This window comes from Carlito syrichta, unplaced genomic scaffold (genome assembly GCF_000164805.1).
Source record: "Carlito syrichta isolate Samal-C Ts95f unplaced genomic scaffold, Tarsius_syrichta-2.0.1 Scaffold287776, whole genome shotgun sequence".
Taxonomy (NCBI): domain Eukaryota; kingdom Metazoa; phylum Chordata; class Mammalia; order Primates; family Tarsiidae; genus Carlito; species Carlito syrichta.
This window is the reverse complement of record NW_007231872.1, coordinates 156,529-178,645: the sequence shown is the minus strand read 5'-3', so window position 1 is coordinate 178,645 and position 22,117 is coordinate 156,529. Positions and strand designations below refer to the sequence as shown.

Genomic DNA, 22,117 nt, shown 5'->3' with positions numbered 1-22,117 from the left:
AACATTGATGAAAGAAGTTAACAAAGACACAAATAATTGAAGAGATATTCCATGTTCATGGATTGGAAGACAAAATATTGTTAAAATGTCTGTATTACCCAAAGTGATTGTAGATTCAGTGCAATCCCTATCAAAAGTCCAATGTTATTTTTCACAGAAATTTAAAATATTCTAAAATGCATATGGAGCCTCAAAAATCCAGAGTAATCAAAGCAATCTTGAGCAAAAAAGAACAGACCTGGTGGCATCACACTACCTAATTTTAAACTACATTACAGAGCTATATAGTAATTAAAACAGCCTGGTACTGGTATAAAAATTAGAAACATTGACCATTGAAACAGAACAGAGAGTCCAGAAATGAATCCACACATTTACAGTCAGTTGGTTTTTAGCAAGGGTGCCAAGAACACCCGATGGGAAAAGGGCATTTTCTTTAATAAAGAGCATTCGTAAAACTGGATATCCACATATAGAAAAAGGAAATTGGACCCTTTTTCACAGCCTATATAAGAATAAGCTCAAATTGGATTAAAGACTTAAACATAATACCTGAAACTATAAAACTACTTAAAGAAAGCATAGAAGAAAATCTGGGTAATGATTTTTTTTTATTTTACCCCAATGCTCAGACTACAAAAGCAAATAAACAAAAGTAATTACATTTATCCAAAAAGCTTCCGTACAGTAAAGGAAACAATTTTTTTTTTACATTTTTTATTTTGAAGATGCAGGGTATAATTCAGGATTAGGTATACAAATGTTCATTGTACAGGTGCCCTTGTTAATGAAGTATGCCCTACTTCTCACTGACAGTTTCCCACTACTGTCAGTTCCACCCCCCACCTTCTGGGCAGTTTCCAACTACTGCCAATCCCTTTTTTATAGTATTATGATAATCGTTTAAGGTCTGCTTATGAGTGAGAACATGTGAAACTCAGTTCTTTGTTTCTGTGATAGATCACTCAGTATTATAGACTAAGTTCATCCAAGTTGCTGCAAAGTTCATAATTTTGTCATTCTCTATGGCTGCATAGTATTCCATCATGAATATATACCACATTTTTTTATCCAGTCCTCTTTCAATGGGTAACATGGTTGGTTCCATGCTTTTGCTATTGTAAATAATGCAATAAACGTGTGTACAGGTATCTTTTTCATAGAGTGATTTGAGTTCCTCTGTGTATATTCCCAGTAGGAGAATTGCAAGGTCATATAGAAGGTTGATTTTTAGATCTTTTAGGAATTGCCAAACTGTTTTCCACAGAGGCTGTACTAGTTTACACTCCCACCAACAGTGTAGAAGTGTTCCCTTTTCCCTGCGTCCTCTCCATTGTCTGTTGTTTTTGAATTATTGTTGATGGCCATCCTGACTGGAGTTAGGTGGTATCTCAGTGTGTTTTTAATTTGCATTTCTTTGATGACTATTGAGGCTGAGCATTTTTTCATGTATCTGTCGGCTGCTCGTATGTCTTCTTTTGAAAAATGTCTATTCATATCTTTTGCCCACTTTGTAATGGGACTGTTTGTGTTTTTCTTTTGGCACGTTTGAGTTTCTTATAGATCTTAGATGTCAGACCTTTGTCAGATATACAGTTGGCAAATAATTTTTTTCCCAGTCTGTGGGCTGTCTCCCTGCTCTCTTGATGGTTTCTTTTGCTTTGCAGAAGCTTGTCAGTTTGATGAGGTCCCACTTGTCTGTCTTATCTCTTAGGCATGGGCACTTGGGGTTTTGGTCAGGTATTGGTTGCCATTTCCAATTTCCATAATGGTGTCTCCTGCATTTTCTAAGGTTCTTATATTAATAGAATTAAATGACAATAGATCAGGAGAAAATATTTGTTAGCCATACAGCTGACATAGGGTTAACATCCACATATATAAGGAATTAAACAACTCAGCAGCAAGAAAATAACCTTAAAAATGACCAAAGGACCTGAATAGACATTTCTCAAAAGAAGACATAGAAATGGCCAGCAGATATATGAGAAAATGGAGAAAATGCTTAGTATCACTAATCATGAGGGAAATGTAAATTAAAACCACAATGATACCCAGGCATGGTGGCACATGCCTGTAGCTCTAGCTACTTGGAAGGGTGAGGCAGAAGGATCACCTGATCCCAGCAGGTCGAGGCTGTGGTGGCCAGGAGCATGCCACTGCACTCTAGCCTGGGTGACAGAATGGAATTCCAACTCCAAAAAAAAAAGCAAAACGCGCACACACACACAATGAGATTTCACCTCACACCTGTCAGAATGGCTGTTATTAAAATGAGGGAGAAAACACTTGCATACTGTTGGTGAGAATGTAAGCTGGTACAGCTATTATGGAAAACTGTGTGGGGGTTTCTCAAATTACTAAAGATAGAAATACCATGTGACCCAGCAATCCCACTTCTAAGGACTTGAAATCATTGTGTTGAAGAGATATCTGTCCTTCATGTTCATTGTAGCAATATTTACAATAGCCAAGTTATAGAATCATTCTGAGTGTCCGCCAACATTTACCTTGATGAATGAATAAAGAGGATGTGGTATATATACGCAGTGGAATACCATTCAGCTTTCAAAAAGAAAGGAATTCTTTTACTTGCGACAACATAGATGAACCTGGAGAACATTATGCTACATGAAATAAGCCAGGCACAGAAAGACAAACACCACATAGTCTCACTTATATATGTAGTCTAAAACAATTGAAAAATAGAAGCAGAGTAGAATGGTGATTTTCCAAAGACTGGAGGGTGGAGGGGGTACAAAGTTGTTAAGAGGAATAAATGGTTAGTGTTTAAGGTGATGGATATGCTGCTTAGCTTGATTCAGTCATTCCACACTGTATAATATAATATGTATACCCCATAATTTTGTACAATTATAATTCAGCAAAAAAATAAAAATCAAAAAGAGGACATGAAAGAGTTTGTGCAAACTAGCCTTTTGGAGTGACAAAACCTGAATAAAGCTAGGCCATGTAGTAGTCTAAATATGACAAAACCAAACCCCACATGAAGGCTGCCATCACTTGCTAAGGCTTCCCTGTGCCCAAGCAGCACTACACAATGTAATGATACTTCAAACACAAATGTTCCACCATGCACTTCTCAATGAACTTGCTATTGTTGGCACATTTTTTTGATACCTGTATGAAATCCCCTTCTACTGGAATGTAAGCCTGCTTCCTCTATTACTATCTGTTTCTGAAGTGGAGGACCTCTGATTAGCATCCTATTTATAGTAACCATTGCTGTATTTGAAGATAACAGTCCACCTCATTCTCTTGCTCTAAGCATTTTAGTCATATTTGTTGTTATTCTGTAGTCCATCACCAATTTCTCTACATCATTCTCAAAATATGAAAACAGTTAACTTGCTTTTTGAAAAAGATTCAGCAATATATAGCCAATGATCTCATGTACTAGAAGACATCAGGTGTTATCTAATTTTGGTATATCCCTTCTTTCCTATAAATATTTCACATTCCTTTAATATATTCTTTAAAAAGCAGTTATAAACATTTATACATTATAAATAGTATTTCATGGAGCATCAGCTGGTATCATTTGTTGATCCAAATTAAAGCCTTTCCAAACTCATCATCTGGAGGGAAAAATTGCTACCATGTGTACTGTTACATAACCAGTTCCACAGTCAGAATTCCGCTATTAGACTGATCTGATTAAATAGCACAAGAGCAGAAATTTCTTTGCCAAGAATTTGAATGGGGAAAGCAGCATTTTCTGCCATTGCAAAGTGTAAAACACTATTTCAAGATCCATTATTGTTGCATTCACTTATCAGGCAAAACATGTGAGTGGATGGAGAGTCTTGAGACTGAGAGGGACATTGGGAGGCCAGAGAGTGGCACTTGTATGATTCATCCAAGACAGATGGTTGGCCATTTCATCCTTAGTAATCTCTAGGTAAATGGATTGTAAAATTCCTCTAGTAATCCTCCTAGCATCTAAACAGTCTGTAAAATATAATTTAAACATTGTTTTAAGCTCTTTAATGCTTATCAAAAAAATAAATGATGCTGTTTGTACCATTAGGGGGAAAATTGCACAAGATTAAAAAAATAGCAAGCATAGGGAGACAATGTCAGAGTGCAATTTAGTGCATTGGTGCTAAAAATGGCAATTTTGGTTTTTTCTTCTACAGGTCATTATCCAGCTCAGGAAAGCCTGATGTTCCTTGTTCTCTGTATATGAAGGAGCTACAAGGTTTCATTGCCAGAGTTATGAGTGACTATTTTAAACACTTTGAATGCTCAGATTTTGTCTTTGACAACACTGAAGCTATTGCCCAAAGGGCAGTTGAGCTTTTTATTCGTCATGTCAGTCTCATAAGACCTCTTGGTGAAGGTGGGAAAATGCGACTTGCTGCTGATTTTGCACAGGTAAATTGACGCATTGCTATGAAGAGAAAAATGTTGTGGCCTCAATGTTATCTATTAAATAATAGGCTATGTAGTCATCAGTGTTTTTAAAGAGTTGCAACATGAAGAAAAGTAAGTCCACTTAACATAGTTGGTCAAAAAAAAGGGAGAAGATACTTTTATATATTTTATATACTATTTTATATATATATATATATATATATATATATATATATATATATTTTTTTTTTTTTTTTTTTTTTTTTTTTTGAGTTGGAGTCTCACTCTGTCGCCCAGACTGGAGTGCAGTGGCCGCTCCCGGCCACCGCAGCCTCGACCTGCTGGGCTCCGATGATCCTTCGGCCTCAGCCTTCCGAGTAACCGGAATTACAGGCATGCGCTACCACGCCCGGCTGATTTTTTGCTTTATTGTAGAGATGAGGTCTCGCTGCCCAGGCGGGTCTCAAACCCGCGGGCTCAGGCAATCCACTCACCGATACTTTCATACCAGATTTTCTTTCTTTGTGTTTAGCAAAATACTCATTCTTCTTTGGTATTTCAAGGTTAAAGAAAAGTAGCTCATTCCAGTAAAGCAGCAGTTCCCATTTTTACATAATATGAGACGTTCTCACTATTTTACTATCCCACTAGGTCAGTACTGATATAATAATGATTAATATTCCTTGGTGGACAATAATGCAGGCAATGGAAATAATCTTTCAAAGAGTAGAAAGAAAGGCTGCCTGTTGCCATGTAAAAAAAAAAATCCCCGCACATCTGTAATCCTACAGTGACCTGCTCAACGTTTCACAACAGTGTTCTGATTCATTTAGATGTACCAGTGGACCAGATAGATTATTTATACCAGATAGTCTGATTATTTGTTCTCTATCAAGTGGAGTGCCTTTCTTATCTTTGGCTAGCCTCGAAATCATTCCAAGCTCTCTGATGTATGTGAGATAAGATGAGATTAAAATAACAAAACATAATCACTGTGGAAGGACTTTGTTTCATTGTCCTTTAGACAGATTTTTGAAAACCTTTCAGAGTATCAGAGGTAGCTAAGAAACACCCCAAACATACTTTCATTAAAAGATTCAGAAACAAAGATGATTCCTATTTATACAGCATGTCAACGGTAAAGTCATTTTTTAAACCTTTCCAGCTGTTAGCTTTTTTCAACTAAATAGTTATTCAAATGGAATCTTCATAGCAGTTTGCCAGATCCTCTCTGCTTATAAAGATAAATGTTAATGTCAATATTTATTCTTGTGTGTATTTGGGAATGTGTCTTGGTTCATTATTTCTGCAGGAAAGGACCCAGGCAGGTGATAATTATCAGGTGTTCCCTCAGACTTGATACACTTACAAAAAAGAACTGGTAACCTAAACTTTCCAGAGCTAGGCTCTTTGCATATTAATTGATGTAGCAATTTGTCATTCTCATCCAAATTCATCTAGACCACGGAAAAGAGCCTTCCTTTGGGAAATATGTCTTTAGTAGCCTCAGCATGAAAATAGAAAATAATTGTTTCCATTAATGTGGTTCTTTTTGCCTTTTCCATCTTTATGCACTTCATTCTTGACACCTGTACATTTTACTTTGTTTTACAGGTAAACTCAGCTTGAAGAAAATTACATGTAGTGTCTTCCTTGTCCATTACTGTGCTGACAGGCTGCCTATTGAAATGAAAACCCAGGGATGTGCTAGGGCCTGCTCTTATTTGTTAAAAAGCATTGTAAGACTGAGTCTCTATCCTCCCCTTTCCCTCCCTCCTGAATTATGTTTTTCTTTCCCTATCCTCTTCTCCCCCAGCTCCCTCCCCTGCCAGCTTATTTGCATTCTGCTCCAGCTGGTTCTTGAGTCACTTTCCTGGAGGCAGCACTTCAAGTCCAATTAGAGTGGCAGCCGAGCAGGAGACGGCCAAAACGAGAGTGCTGGAGGAAAGAGGCTTGTTTTTTTTGTTTTTTTTTTTAATTTTAGTGATACTTCCCTTATGAGTCTTGAAAGATGGAGAGTGCTGTCCTTTAACCCTTGCCATGGCGCCTGCTCCAGAGGCACAGCATCCTGCTGCAGGGAGGAGCTTCCACCTTCCAAATCCTGCATTATTCAAAATTTGATTTGGTATTTCTTGTTTCTTTTTTTTTTCCTCTTTTAATTTTTATTTTAAAATTGTGGGGTACAATTGAGGGTTAGGTATACAAATATTCATTGTGCGAGTACCCTTATTGATGAGGTATGCCCCCCTTCCCCAGACACTTATCCACTACTGTCAATCCCACCTCCACCCCGCAGTTGCCTGCTACTTTGAATCCTTTTCTTAGAGTAGGTATTTTTTGTTTCTTAAGACATGTTGCCCAATAAGCCAAACTTTTCCCAGGTCCTTTCCCTTAAGATAAATGAACCTCATCAGATATTACTAAAATGCTCAAAGGCCTGTGTTTTCTACTTCTTAAACATAGAACAAATGTTTATACAGTATTTACTCAGTGTAATGAGTACTTTCTAGCCCTGCGGTGACATTTGGTTGCTTCAGGCTGTGTGGTATTGAGAAGCAGATTTCTTTATCTGCCCTGTACAGTATGTCCCAGTTTCAAAACATCCTGCCACTCACCTTGAGTATGGCTCCGGGCCTGGGGGTCATGGGCACAGGAAAAACAGGAGAAAGCACTGTCATAGTCAGTCATATTTGTTATCAGTCTCTTCAGCAAATACAGGGGGACCCAAAAAATACTGGAATTCTCTTTTTTTTTTTTTTTTGAGGGTGGGCCCCTTGTAGTATGTTCGGAATTTGTTCTTCTGGATTAAACTGTCAACAGGTGTCTAGTTCTTCCACCATGACAACGCGCCTGCCCACACCACGCTGAGTGTTCAGCAGTTTTTGACAAAAATGGCATGACCCCCGTGCCCCACCCTCCTCATTTTGTCCTGAGTGACATTTTGTTGTTTCCCTATATGAAAAAAGTCCCCAAAGGGAAAAATTTTGCCAATGTGGAAGAGGTGAAACAAAAAACAGCCAAAGCTCACTAAAAGGCATCAGAATTGATTAGGTAAAAAACTGTTTTTAGCAGTGGAAAAATCATCTCAATAGGTATATTGCATCAGATGGAGAGTACTTGGAAGGTGAGTGAAGTTTAAACATGTAAGAATAAATACACATTTTTTTATAAATAAAGTTTAGGTTTTTTGGACTCCCCACTCGGATTGTCCAACTGTTATGTCATGATCTCCACCACCTATTTTTTAAAAATTAAAATATGGATTTGGGGGTTTTATTTTATTTCTGGTTTGGTTTCTTGCCACAACTGCAGTTATATGTTATTGTACCTCAGCTTTCAGCATCACACTTGGTTGGAAGTATTTTTTCTAGGGTCTGTCAAAACACTTAAATAGAATTACCCTAACATGTATATTCATGACAGGCATCAACTAGGGATTAGAAGGTTTCTCATCTGCCTTCTTATTGAAAATTCTATCAGTTTGTATTCAGAATTAAACAAAGCCATTGAGGTTACTGGAATCAAGAATACAAAAATACTTTATACATTTGAAAACTGTTCTTGTGATAACTGAAAGAGGAAGGGACCAGTAGTGTAGGTTTGGGAATGCTGGTTATTTGGCATAAAGTCTAATTGCAAAAACAGATAATGATACATTTTAAGGATTTCTTCACAAATCCTAACTTCTCCCTGCTGGCACAAGTGCAGAAAAAAGAAAGTAGTTACAGGGTGCCATCTGGAGGGCTCATGGTGAGGGAAGTACCCAACATACAGCCCCCTTAGGAATCCAGGTCATGGGCATGAGGTGGTTTCCTACAGGTAATTAATTCCCTGCTGTGACCACATGGTCTCAGTGTCTACACTGACCACACAGCAGTTCTGATAGCACCAAGCTTGTCCACGGCACTGGGTTCTGCCGATTCTGAATCTTGTTGGGGTCTTGCCCACAGTGCCCTCTAAAGCACACAAGCCACCCCCTCAGTGCCACTCCCCACCCCTCAGTTTCTTTTCTTCCCTGAGGGAAAGGATGACTGCTGAAGTTGGCATTAAATTATTTAGTGGTACTTCTAGCAGTTTCTATTTATAAGTCTTCTGGTGTCCTTTGTACTTTTATATTTATTTCACTTTGTGCCCGAAAATATAAATTGGAAAACAAGACAATCACAATTCTAATTTCTGTTCTAATTCCTGTTGCCTTTTCTTTTCCTGAACAATGTCAGGGCAGGAGTGCCCTAGGAGTATCCAGAGATGCCCTGTGGTTAACCAAATGTCTGTGGTGGGGAAGGAGCATCTATGTAATTAGTTCACGGTGCCGGCAGCTGACTACTCATTCTCTCCAAACGGGGGCTGGAGAGAGGCAATTGTGTGTGCCATTTTTGTATCCACAGCTAATTGCAGAGTCACCTCCTCTGAAAGGAACACTCCTGCCCTTTAAAACATGGCCTTTATAATTTAATGGAATTCTGGCAGAAGAAAACAATTTTCAAGATCTTAGAGTCCTTTATGTATGAAAATTTTATTTTAAACTTTTAACATTTTGAAATTGTCCTATGGCATAGACATCTTTGCATCGTCATAGATTTCACAACCATTCAAGGTCATATTTTCTTATATAGTAACATTTTCCTAGCCATTTATCTGTTTTAACATTTAGACCTGCTCAAGTGCTAAGGCAAAGCTTGTTTCGTTTGATCTGTGAAGACAGTGAACCCACTAAGGTAATTGAGAAACAATTGACAAAAACATTTCATAAAAAATACATCACATAATTTTGGTATGTAGAAAAACCATTGTGTTTGTGTTTGTATTTAGGTATATGAATGGCATTATCAAATCAAAAATACATGATCATCACATTTGTCCTTTGTGCTCAGTGTAAAGTGAATAATGCATCCTGAAAGAAACCAGAAACTTCCACCTAGTGAATAAACGAAACAGGTCCCAAGGAGCAGCTTGTCACCTGCTCTCTTTTGAGTTGAGAACACTGGCTTCCAGCTGTTTTGTTTTTTGTTGTTGGCAATAATCCTGACTTTTTCTTTCTTAGCTTTTTTCTTTTTAATTATTTATTCTTCTGCATTTTCGAGAATTTTCCAACCTTGAAAGGTTGCCTTATCTAACATACAGTGTACACTCTGTGTCTTTTATATATTAAGAGAGAAATTAATCTGGTCATTATTCCACCTCAAGACCATCTCAAGAAAGCTGCCATCCGATTCTCTCTCTTGACACACTCAGACATTTGATATAGCATGTATTTTTTTCTTAGTACTAATCATTATGTGTGTTTATATGTATATTCATATGTGTGTATATGTCTACTTTCTTATGATTATGCTAATAGTATTGTTTTAATAAATATCCCCTTCATTAAATTTGAGAGTTCAAACAGCAAGACAATCTAACTCATCATCTTATCCTCATGTCTAGCTTGGTGTTCAGCAATAAGGGAGTCAAAATGTTTCTCAAGTGATTGGCTAGGTCTAGTCTACCCATGCAAAGAGATTTTGAGCAATTTTTCATAAAGAGTGGCTAACAGGACAGAAATCTTATATATTTTTCTTGAAGAAAGATGCTGCACTACCAGGGAGCAGCCTATTCTCAGTCATTTTCTTAACTATTCTTTACCAGGGTGCTATTTATAGCAAGAGTTTATCATCTGAGTAGCACGTATGCAAAACATTTGCATATACACTTGGTAGACAAAGAATAGGTAACCTAATAACAAGTAGAATTTGCAGTAAAAGGAGGAAGATAAAGAGAAGTGAAACCAATACTTGCTAAATTATTGAGTCAGGGAGCAAGTTAATTTACTAATAATTATAAACAAAAAGATGTTTTTACACAGATGACAATTGCTGACATTTAATAGCTCTGAGTATATGCCATGCACATAAAACTTTGTGGAATTATGTATTTAATTTGCATTATTCTATTAAATAGGTATTATTATCTTTATTTTACAAATGAGAAACCTGAGACTTAGGTTAAATAATTTGTCCAGAGACACAAACTCATAACTGAAGGTTTAGGATACTGACATAGATGTGCTACAAAAGGCCATACTGATTGATGAAAATTGCCATCATTTATATTGAATATAAAAAGACTTTTTAAAAAAATATGCTTAATGCAGATATCTTACATGCACATACTGCATAGTGGTGAAGTCTGGGCTTTTATTGTACCCATCACTCGAATAGCGAACATTGTACCCAACAGGTAATTTTTCAACCCTCACCCCTCCAACCCTCCCACCTTTTGTAATGTCTATTGTCTATTATTCTACTCTGTACATCCATGCATACCCATTGTTTAGCTCCCACTTATGAGTAAGAACATGCAGTATTTGACTTTCTATTTCTGAGTTATTTCACAGAGAATAGTGGCCTCCAGTTCCATCCATGCTGCCATAAAAGACATGTTTTAATTCTTTTTTATTGCTCAGCCTGTAATCCCAGCACTTTGGGAGGCCAAGGTGAGTGGATTGCCTGAGCCCGTGAGTTCAAGACCAGCCCGGGCAACTTTGCGAGACCTCGTCTCTACAATAAATCAAAAAAATTAGCCAGGCATGGTAGCACGCACCTGTAGTTCCAGCTACTTGGAAAGCCAAGGCCGAAGGATCGCCAGAGCCCAGCAGGTAGAGGCTACGGTGGCCAGGAGCATGCCACTGCACTCCAGTCTGGGCGACAGAGTGAGACTCCAACTCAAAAAAAAAAAAAAAATTCTATTTTATGATTGAATAATGTTCCATGATATACATATAGCACATTTTCTTTATCCAATCCTCTGTTGACAGACACTTCAATTGATTCTGTATGTTTGCTATTGTGAATAGTGCTGTGATAAATACACGAGTGTGGGAGTCTTTCCCTTTGGGTAGATACCTAGTAGTGGATTGCTGGATTTAATGGTAGTTCTATTTTTAGTTCTTAAAAAAAGTGTCCATACTGTTTTTCATACATGTTGTACTGATTTCCATTCCCACCAACAGTGTAGAAGCATTCCCTATTGTCTGCATCCTCACCAATATCTTTTGCTTTTAGACTTTTTGCTAATAGCTATTCTGACTGGTGTAAGATGGTATCTCATTGTGATTTTAAATTGCATTTCTCTGATGATTAGTGATATTGAACATTTTTTCATATGTTTTGTTGACTATGTATCTTTTTTTTAAAAACGCCTGTTCATGTCCTTTGCCCACTTTTTAATATATAGACACACAGTTAGTCTTGAAATCTTTCTTTTTACTGATTTTTTTCCAATGGAGAAATGATCTAAACTTTCTCCTGTTGTGTAGCCAAAAAATATTTTCCTATTTCCATGAAGGAATTGCCTCATTTTGGGCCCTTTAGTAAATAAATGCAAAAATTATCTGAGCTCTTGCCTTTTAATAAATTTAATTGGCTTTCATAGTTTGCTTCGTGGTCCAGATAGCATTAAGTTTACTGCAGACTACAACTTTCTAGGATCCAGGTGTGTCCCAAGTTCACCTTAGAGTCTGACATCATGAGCTATGGAGTATCTTTTAATATTTCAGATGGAGCTGGCCGTGGGTCCATTCTGCAGAAGAGTATCTGATTTAGGAAAGCCCTATCGAATGCTGAGGTCATTCAGGTAGGACCTAATTCCTTGTTCATGTATTTATATCTTGTTGACTATGTATCAAATAAATAAATCCTTTTTTCCTATTCAGGTTAAACAATATAAAATTGTCAATATGCAACCATTGTTGACCTACCACAATGACAATTAATATGATTCATCTTAGAAATTATTGTTGAAATCAGAAAAATTATATGCAATGACTGAGTGTGTGTGTTTTTCTTTTCAAGTTAAATTTCACAAGACTGAGCTGGTAAATTATACTCTTCCTATGGAGGGATATATATTTTTTCTGAAATTTTCATTTCTCACTTTTAACCCTGTCTTCTTCTTACAAGGTCATAAGTTACATTCCGAGATAGAGATATAACAAACTATTTAACAGAGTGTTAAAAGAACTGAGTTCAGTGATGAAATGCAGGGAATGACTGTAAATGTGGTAGATCACTTAGCCTAATGCAGTTGAGCACAAAATTTAGGAGTGAGTTTCCTAGAAACCAATTCAAAAAGAAACATAGGGAGTTAATTCATATTCATGATCTAAGAATATGCCTGTTTAACAGAAATAAAAGTGCTTTTTAGTACTGAACACATAGAGAGCCTTTTGTCAGTTCAGATTTTAGGGAACATTGAAAAACCTAATGACTGAGGTCTTCCATAGCAGATTTTTAGAAGATGAGGGTGTTGTTCCTGTGGCTATTTATTCAACAAACCAGAATTTCCCAAAATTTTTTATATCATGGCATACATAGAAAATATTTTCATTCAAAAAGGGGACCAACCCTGAGGGCTGAGGGGATCAACATAATTCTTACAATGATTTTGTGACCATAGCATACCAGTTGGGAAGCCTTTATGTAAACTATCCATAATACCCAGGAGCATAATGGTCTTTGAAGGCTTTTCCACAAAGATAAGGTAGTAGAGTTCAGGTGTGCAGCTTTCTAAAAACCAACTAAAGCTGAGCGCAGTGGCTCTTGCCTGTAATCCCAGCATTTTGGGAGGCCAAAGGGAGAGCCTTGCTTAAGCCCAGGAGTTTAAGGTCAGCCTGGGCAACAAAGTGAGACCCTTTCTCTACAAAAATTCAAAAAATTAGCCAGGCTTGTTGGCACCCAATTGTATGTAGGCATGTCTACCTACTTGAGAGGCTAAGGTAGGAGGATCACTTGAGCCTGGGAGTTCAGAGCAGTGGTGAGCTATGATTATACCACTGTACTTCAGCCTGGGCAAAAGAGCAAGACCTGATCTGGAAAAAAAAAAAAAAGTGAAAACCAACTCAGTACTGGAAACTAGAGTTAATCAATGAGCAGTATGTCCTTTAAATGATCACTGTGCTCTTATGTCATCAAGCTTGGTAGTCGAAAATTCAGATAAAATATAAGAAAAATAAGAATACAGTATTTTTTGTTGAGAGGGGAGCCCTATATTTTACCTTGCCTGTTTGTAATTAGCTCAGGTCCTTTTTTTTCTTTTTTCCTTAATGCCAACACCAAGATTTTACTTTTTTCCGAATGAAGGATTGCTGCCCTTCCATACACAGCTGGGTTTCAGGAAAACTTAAACTGAGATCCTAAGTGTTTCCAGATAACTTCTTTGGAGCAGCTCAGATCTTTTAAAAAGTATTAAAGATTTTGTTGAGTTTTAGAGTTCTGCACTACCAGACATGGACGAGTTGAAAGAGTATGAGGTTACCAGTCCACCAGTCATTCTGTACTGTAAAAATAATCTTAATAAAATTCCTGTGCAGTCTTTTACTTTGTGGAAGATGATAGCACAGCAATCTCAGCTGAGTCAGTGAACTTACTAGAGGATATTAACCATCTAGTTATTGAAAAAAGTATGAGAAAAACTGTCATTTGGCATTGAAGATTAGACTGTTAATTTCTATAGTTCCAAACCTCACATTTAGACGTTTTGTATGGCATGTGTATGTGTAAAGCAGTGCTTATCTTGTTTGCTGAGGCAGAGTGGCCTTCGTCAGAGCATTTTTAAAGCTGCCTTATGATATGGAGGAGATACAAGTTCTGAGGGTGAATTTCAACTTAAGACCAATTCTGTTTCAAGCCATTGAAGACGGGAGTTTTCTCTCAACCCTCCCAATGCTCACATGAGAAGAAGAATCTCTAAAGGACAGTCTTTTAAAGTGTGAAACATTTAAAGTTTAGGTAACACCTTCTAGAACCTATTTATGGAATCAAAAATTAATGATTGATCAATGTATAATTTTAACAATCCTAAACTTTTTATCTCTAGCTTCTCATGGATTTCAAATCTTTGACCATGACTCACAGCAGGAGATATTTTCTATTGCAGTTTGGCATGTACTTGCATGCAAGCTTGCAAACACATGCAAGCCTATATATGTGCACACGCACCTCCATGTGTATGGCTCACAAAATAGTCAGTCACCTTTACCTCAAGTGACAGTCCCTGACATTTTTATTTCATTTGGATATTCTATTATATCCAGCAATTTCTCAGCTTTCTCACAGGGCCCTTAACTCTTGAACTTTTGCTCCAGTCAAGGAAGGGGGGTTTTTCCTTTCTACAAACTGTGAAGATGTATGCCCTTTTTTCCTGGGATTCTGGTATCCTTGAACTTCCTCCTGCAGATGATGCCTTAGCTCCCAAGGCCTCAAGCACATAAAAATAATTGTATCTTGTTTGTGGAGTATCCTCCATAACTTAAGTTAATTGAAAAATTCCAATAGAGATGTATACATACTAATAATATATTCCTACAATTATATCATATCTACAGAAATCGACTATATTGATCCTAGCACTTGCTCAGTTGTTTGGTGGGACTAGGACAATTGTTTTACAGAGTCTAGGATTAACTGCATCATGAACTAAAACGGAAGCATAGCATGTTAAGGGGTTCAAACCCAGCTCTGGTCTGCAAAGTATGTTTTCAGTCCCATCACTTGAAAAGAAGAGAGATGTGTGCTTATGCTGCTTTCTCTGCCCTGAGCTGTTGTTGGGAGAACCCTGGGCCCTGTCAGCCTCTTTGCAGTTGTCATATGAAGGGAATTGACTTGGGAGAGCTTACCATTGTGGAGGATCCCACCAAATCCCCTCCTAGAGAGAATAATACAGAGCCATCTTTATTCTTTTTTTTTTTTTTTTGAGTTGGAATCTCACTCTGTCGCCCAGACTGGAGTGCAGTGGCCGCTCCCGGCCACCGCAGCCTCGACCTGCTGGGCTCCGGCGATCCTTCCAAGTAGCTGGAATTACAGGTGCGCGCTACCAGGCCTGGCTAATTTTTTTGATTTTATTGTAGAGATGAGGTCTCGCCTGCCCAGGCAGGTCTCGAACCCGCGGGCTCAGGCAATTCACTCACCTCGGCCTCCCAAAGGCGCGGGATTACAGGCTGAGCCACCGAGCCCGGCAATCTTTATTCTAATAACTTAATCATAACTCTGTTTTGCCTACCTGTAAAATCTTGTTAGAGATCTGTCTCTTCTCCAAAATTAGTCCTGAGCGGTTACAACAGACAGGTTTACAGTGCCCACGCCAGAGTGTTGTGGTGCAATCATATTTCACTATAAACTCGAACTCCTGAACTTGAGATCCTCCCACCTCAACTTCCTGAGTAACTGGGACTATAGGCCTGTGTCACCACACCTGGCTAATTGTACTTTTTGTAGAGGTGGAGTCATGCTACGTTACCCAGGCCGGTCTTGAACTCCTGACCTCAAGTGATTCTCCCCCCTCAGTCTCCCAAAGCACTGGGATTTCAGGCATGAGCTACCATGCCTGACGGGGCTTCCTCTTATTAACATGTGCACTTCTTCCATCTGTGCTGTGAGCTGTGATAAGGAATAGGCATCATCCAGTGACCGTGTAAACATTAGACCTTGGCTCTCATTCATGGATCTCTTCACCAAAGGCTCGAAATCACATGAAAACCGGTTGAATGGTGGTCAGTAGGGGATTGGCTAAATAAAATATGCCACATTCATAGGGTTAAATATATGCAGCCATTAACAGTTATGTTGTTAGTTCATATCTAGTAATATGAATAATACTAGTGCATCACTAAATGAAAAAACAGGCTACTAAGCAATATATATGGTATGATCCCTACTATTTTAAAAATAATAGTATTTGTTTGTATGGAGAAGAAAAGCCAGAAAGGAAAAACATCAAAATATTATCTTTGAGTAGGATTGTCACTATTTAGGGTTTTCTATATTGTTCAAACGTTCTGCCTTAGTTGTTTCATTTCTATAGTCAGGAAAGTCAACAAATATTATTTTAAATCCCTCTTACATTTTTTTTCTCATTTAAAAATAGCAATGGGGCTAAAAGATAGTATGAAATATACTAAAACATTACCCAATAAAGGGTAGGGGAGGGTAATGAGAACTGCAGGCAGCCAAGTAGTCGAAACCCAGTGGGCTGAGGTAGCCACAGAGGCCCTTGGCCTGAACTAGAGATGGGGGTCACAGGGGAGGGCAGTGGGCTCAGTGCATGGATCTCTGTAACTGAGGGTGATAGTGCCAGCCAGAGAGCCTCCAGTCCAGACCCCATGGGCAGCACCCACCACATGTGCACATGTGGACGCACACGCACACACACACACACATACACAACATACACATACATACACACTCTCACTCTCACATGCTCTCATGGGCTTTGGCGGGCTCTCCCTTCCCCCATCATGCAGCCATCGGCTGCAGGGCACCTTCTTCTTGATGGTGATATTAGTGGACTATTTATGTAAGCCTGCAAGCTTCTCGCATACATTTACAGTTTACTGTCTACATTACAGTTTCTCAGGCAGCAGGAATCTTTTCATACCCAGTACAGAATTCTACCTCAGAAAGCTGCTGACATTAGTGATTTGTCCCCGGGGGATTTGTATTTCTACACGAGACACATGTGTCAGAGCCGTCGAGACCCCATCTCTGTCCATCTCTCTGCAGCATGGCATTATCCCCTAAGGAGTGTTTGTAAGATTGTTACCTTCACTCCCCACAGCCAGAGACCAGAAAGCGCTGACCCTTGACATTGTCAATATAGATCTTTGTGAGGCAAAGGACAGAAAAGGGACCAAAAGCCCTTCAGCTCAGGGGCATGGACCCTGCCTTCAAGCAGGCCCCACCACCTTGCTCCTGAGGGGACAGTTGTCCCTGCTGATGCCACAGCCTGCTCTGCTGGAAGCTTCATTACCATCCAGGCTTAATGAAAGACCAGTGAAAGCTGTTCGGAGACAGGGGCTCTGTTCTGATGGGTCTTTGAGCACAGGAGCCATAGAGGAAAGAAAGCCTTGTTAACTAGATAGTAGTCATGCTGATTGTTTTTCACTGGAAGAGTGCTGAGGGTTTTCTGAATCTACTATTTATATTGATCATGTGCTGCTTGAAATTCCAAACCTCTGTGCCTGAGTGTGTAGAACTCAAAGACGCCATCTCTGCCGCTTTCATGTTTAACACTTCAAACACTGATATCCCCTGTGTGTCTTTTCTTTCCACTCATGAATCTGGGACCCTTAGTCCATCTTCTGCTATAACTGTTTTCCTGAGGTTTCTGGAGTCTTAATGCCAAGTTTCAGATTTCAGCACTGTAGCCAGAAGGCAGCCACCACCTCGGGTTTGTTTGGTTTTATTATTCTTTGCTACTACTTTGGCAGTGCTGGGAGCACCCAGGTAAATATGAGGGTTGGATATCTAGTTTATCATCATTTTTATTATTTCTAGCAACTATTCTTTAATCATTTATTACATGCCAAGCCTCTGCTAAGTGTTGTATTGATAATTTCTTATTTAGCCCTCAGAGCACTTTATAAGTTAGGCATGACCCCAAGAGGTAACTGATGCTCAGAGAGAGTAAACTGCCAGGGCTGCCCAGCTGCAAAGTGGGAGAATCCAAGATTTGCTTGCAGACCCATGACTGCCCAATCCAAAGTCTGTGCTGGTAACCACTGTACCCCACACCTTGTTCCAGGAATTTCTTTAGTTTTTTTTCTCTGATCCTGGAATAGCGTTTGAAAGCTTACATGTATCACCCAGGAGAATGTTGGAAGATTTTTAAGGAGACTCTAAACTCCCCCCTTTGGCAGTGACCTCCAGCTGCTGAAATGCCTCCTCTGTCTTCTGCCACATGCAGGCTCCAGGCACGACCTGGAAACACCCGGCACATATATGGTTTTATTCTCAGAGAATGTCTGCCTGAAACCCCTGCCTCCTTTCCTGCATGGCCTGCTGGGATGGAGAGCCTGGACTCTGAGAAAGGAACTTTACTACCCTCCCTTTTGAGCCCTGATTTACCTCAGATCATCAGCCTCCTGCCTCGTTCTCTCCCAGAACCCACATGGCTCCTCATGCCACAAACCAGGCCTCCCTAATGGATCTTTATGGAGGGCCTCAGCTCCTGCAGGCCTCCCGCACTGGTCTCTTGGAGGCACTTGCTGTGCCCTGTGCAGGAAGGATGGCATCTGTGCCCTGTCCCCCGAACAGAATTGTGTTCCATCTTCACCCTTTCATTACTTGCTGGTTCCCGCTCTTAGGACACACACTCAGTGGTGTTGCTGCTTCCCAGGCCCTTCACCAAGAGAAGTTAGGATAGGGGTGGTTCAGCTGGCATGAGAGGGGCAGTGATGCCTGTGTCTGCCTTGCCCACCACCACTGATATTGGGTGTGGACCAGGAGCAGCAGGACTTTTGTCTTCACTTGGTGATTGGCCTCAACAAACTGTCAGAAGACTGATAGCCGCACAGCCACGAGTCATTTAAATGTGAATCTCCATGACTAGAAATGCGATTTTTTTCTAGAGATATGATACTTGAGTAATTAATTCTACCTTCTGGCTGTAAAGTTTAACCTTGAAAGTGTTCCTATAATTAGAATGTTCTTCTCTAGGAATGATATTGTGGCCTTTAAGATATCTGCATTTTATATACCTTAATTCATTTCCTTTTGTTCCATAAAGCACTTCAGGTGGTGATTTATTTTTTAACTTGCGAGTGTTTCAAATTCCACCTAGAATTAGGGAGAAGGGGGAGCTTGAGCTGTCATGGCAGTGACACGTAATCCAGAATCAAACCAGCTTTGCTTCCCAGGACTCTTTTGACAGTCCTGCTGGTGGCTAGTGTGAAAGATTAGGGCTTGTCAGAAGAATAGCGGCTGTGACTCAGAGCTCCAAAGAGACAGGTGATTGACCCAAAGGTTTCATTTTAAAATGAGCTGGTTTTCCCCAGCTCAGGCTCACACAGGCATCTTAGCCAGCAAGCACATTGTCGGCTGGGCTGCCAGATGTGTGGTTAGGGCATGTGTGTTCAGGTTGTTCCCTCTCCTGGTCTGTCTCCCTCCTTCTTGTCCTCCTCCTCTTTCTGCCCTTCTTTGCTTCCTTGTATCATGTCCAGTTTGCGTCAAGAATATATTGGAGGAAAATAAAGAAAAACAATTATTCAAACCATAAAACTAATTGAATTGCTATAGAAAAGTTTTAGACTTGACTTTACACTTTATAAAGCCAAAACTAAAAGAGCAACAGAATCCACTACCTAATTCTCATTATTAGAAGGAATGAAACACATCAATTCCTATGAGAAAGTTAAGCATTTCTTAGCACTTAATTCTCAAGCACTTACAAGTACTTCGTATAGGCAGCTTCGAGTGGAGCACTGAGATGGGGGGACCAGAATTCATGGTCACCTTCCTGCGGCAGAGGCAGTGTTGGATTCCATGTGGCTGCTCTTCAGTAACAATCAATGACTGTCGTATCAGCCTGATCCCCTGAGTCTTCCATGTCTCAAACTAGGGTTCCAGATGTATCACGTGGCAGGAGCAAACGGGGCTTTGTTGGGAAAGGGAAAACTCACAGGACGGATGTAGCCCTGAGCGGGGCAACCAAGGACAGCAGGAGAGAAGTGAGGGCATGGCCCCCCACCAGTCCCTCCTTGCATCCTTCAGAGCCGCCTGTGAGGGCCTGGGCACGGCAGGCCCACAGTCTGTGGTTTCTTTGTACACCTCTTTCCCGTTGCAGCTCAAGCGTGAGGACAGCCTTGTCAGTGAGCAGCAAGCAGACAGGTTAGTGTCATGGGCTTGGGGTTCAGGGGACTGGCTGGGAATATCAGTTACTCAGCACCCAGGGACCATAGGGCTGTGAGATGTTTCAGCTTCCTCTACTAGGGACCAGAGGTCACTAGTCTATGGGAAGCAGAGCTTGGATACAACCTCGTCTTCATTCCAAGACAGAGTTGGCTTCCAGAGGCCTTTAAGACAGCATCACCCATACCCCAAAGGAGGTTAAGGTCACACCAGGTAAAAATAGTTCTGAAAGAGACTAGTGTGATATGCTTCAAGTATGTAAGTGACTAGAGGCCTACTTTGATCCAAAGATAGAATTGGAAGTACCTAGAAATGTGATAATCGTATGACTTTCAAATGATCATTCTGGAAACATTTTCTCAGGTAAGTATTTCTGTACATACTATTGACAGTTTGAAATTATACTTTCTCCAGGGGTCTTTGTTTCTGGCTGTCAATCAGTATATTTCTTCTAATAATAGGCTAAGTAGTTGCAATTTTTAAAGAGGCTACATTGCGGATTTAAGAACCAGGCTGCCTGGGTCTGAATCCTCTAAATTTGGCTTGATCTCTGTAATTATTCATCCATACAGTGAGGATGTAATAGTACCTAACGCAAGACTGTTTGGAAAAATAAATGAGCTAACGTGTCTAAAATTTGCTCATAGTATATATTTATGGGATTTGAAGTGATGTTATAGAATGCAGGATGATTAAATCAAACTATACATAGCCATCACCTCAGATATTTAGCATTTTTTGTGATAACAAATTTACTTTGTTAGCAATTTTGAAATGTGTAACGCATCATTACTAACTATAGTCACTACACTGTGCAATGGATCTCAAAAAGCATATCCCTCCTCTCTGTCACGTTGTACCCTGTGACCAACACCTTCCCATTCCCTCCAGCCCCCAGTAACCACCATTCTACTCTGCCTGTATGAGTTCTATTGTTTAAGATTCCACAAATAAATGAGCTCATGAAGTATTTGTCCTTCTGTGCCTGGCTCATATCACTTAACATAATGTCCTCCAGGTTATTGCAAATGACAGGATTTCCTTCTTTTTGAAGGCTGAATAGTATTTGGGTGTGTTTATATATGTTTTCTTTATTCATTCATTCATTCATGGACACTTAGGTTGATTCCACAACTTGGCTCTTGCTAATAGTGCTGCAGTGAAGATAGTAGTGCAACCATCATCTTGACATACCGATCTCAAGTCCTTAGGCTAGACACCCAGAAGCAGGATATCATACGGTATTTCTGTTTTTAGTTATTTGAGGAACTACCATGCAGCTTTCCATAACGGCTGTATTAATTTTCATTTCCACCAACAGTATGCAAGCGTTCTCTTTTTTCTGCATCCTCGCCCACACCTACTGTCTTTCATCTATGTTATGTGCCGCCAACCCCCTGACAGTTTCCGGCTATTGCCAATCCCTTTCTTATATAGTATTATGGCAAATGTTCAGGGTCCTTGAACACTTTTCATATATATTTCTTAGCCATTTGTATGTCTTCTTTTGAGAAATGTCTATTTATATTTTTTGCACATTTTTAAGTCAGGTCGTTTCTTGCTGTTGAGTTTTTGTGTTCATTAGAGATTTTGAGTGTTAACTTCTCATCAGCTGTGTGGCTTGCAGATGTTTTCTTCCAGCTCATAGTTACCTTTTCCCTCTATTTCTTTTGCTATGCAGAAGCTTTTTAGCTTAATGTGATCCCATTTGTCTGCTTTTGTTTTTGTTGCCTCAGCTGTTGGGGTCAAATCCAAAAAAAATCATTGCCCAGACCAATGTCATGGCGTGTTCCCCGTTTTCTTCTAGTATTTTTACAGTTTCAGGTTTTACATTTAAGTCTTTAATCCATTTTGAGTTTATTTTTATATGTTGTGAGATAAAGTTCCAATTTTATTCTTCTGCATGTTGTCCCAAACAGAAACTGTTTCTTTATTCCTCTCTTGCTGTCTGCCTTTGTGGTTTGATGATTTTCTGTATGCTTTGGATCCTTTTTATGTGTTTCATACCTCCATTATGAGATTGTTGCTCTGTGGTTACCGTGAGGGTTCCCAAAAAACATGTTATAACAAGATATTTC

At 39.5% G+C, this 22,117-nt stretch overlaps 1 protein-coding gene across 1 annotated transcript in view; it reads left to right on the top strand.

The window, feature by feature from the left end:
- LOC103255047 (conserved oligomeric Golgi complex subunit 5) overlaps window positions 1–22,117 on the top strand; it is a 116,023-nt gene that overhangs the window by 85,060 nt on the left and 8,846 nt on the right. The window contains exons 8-9 of the mRNA XM_008053018.2: window positions 4,161–4,398; window positions 11,915–11,991. Of these exons, the coding sequence (XP_008051209.1) occupies window positions 4,161–4,398; window positions 11,915–11,991 (315 nt within the window). The remainder of the gene's footprint in view (window positions 1–4,160; window positions 4,399–11,914; window positions 11,992–22,117) is intronic.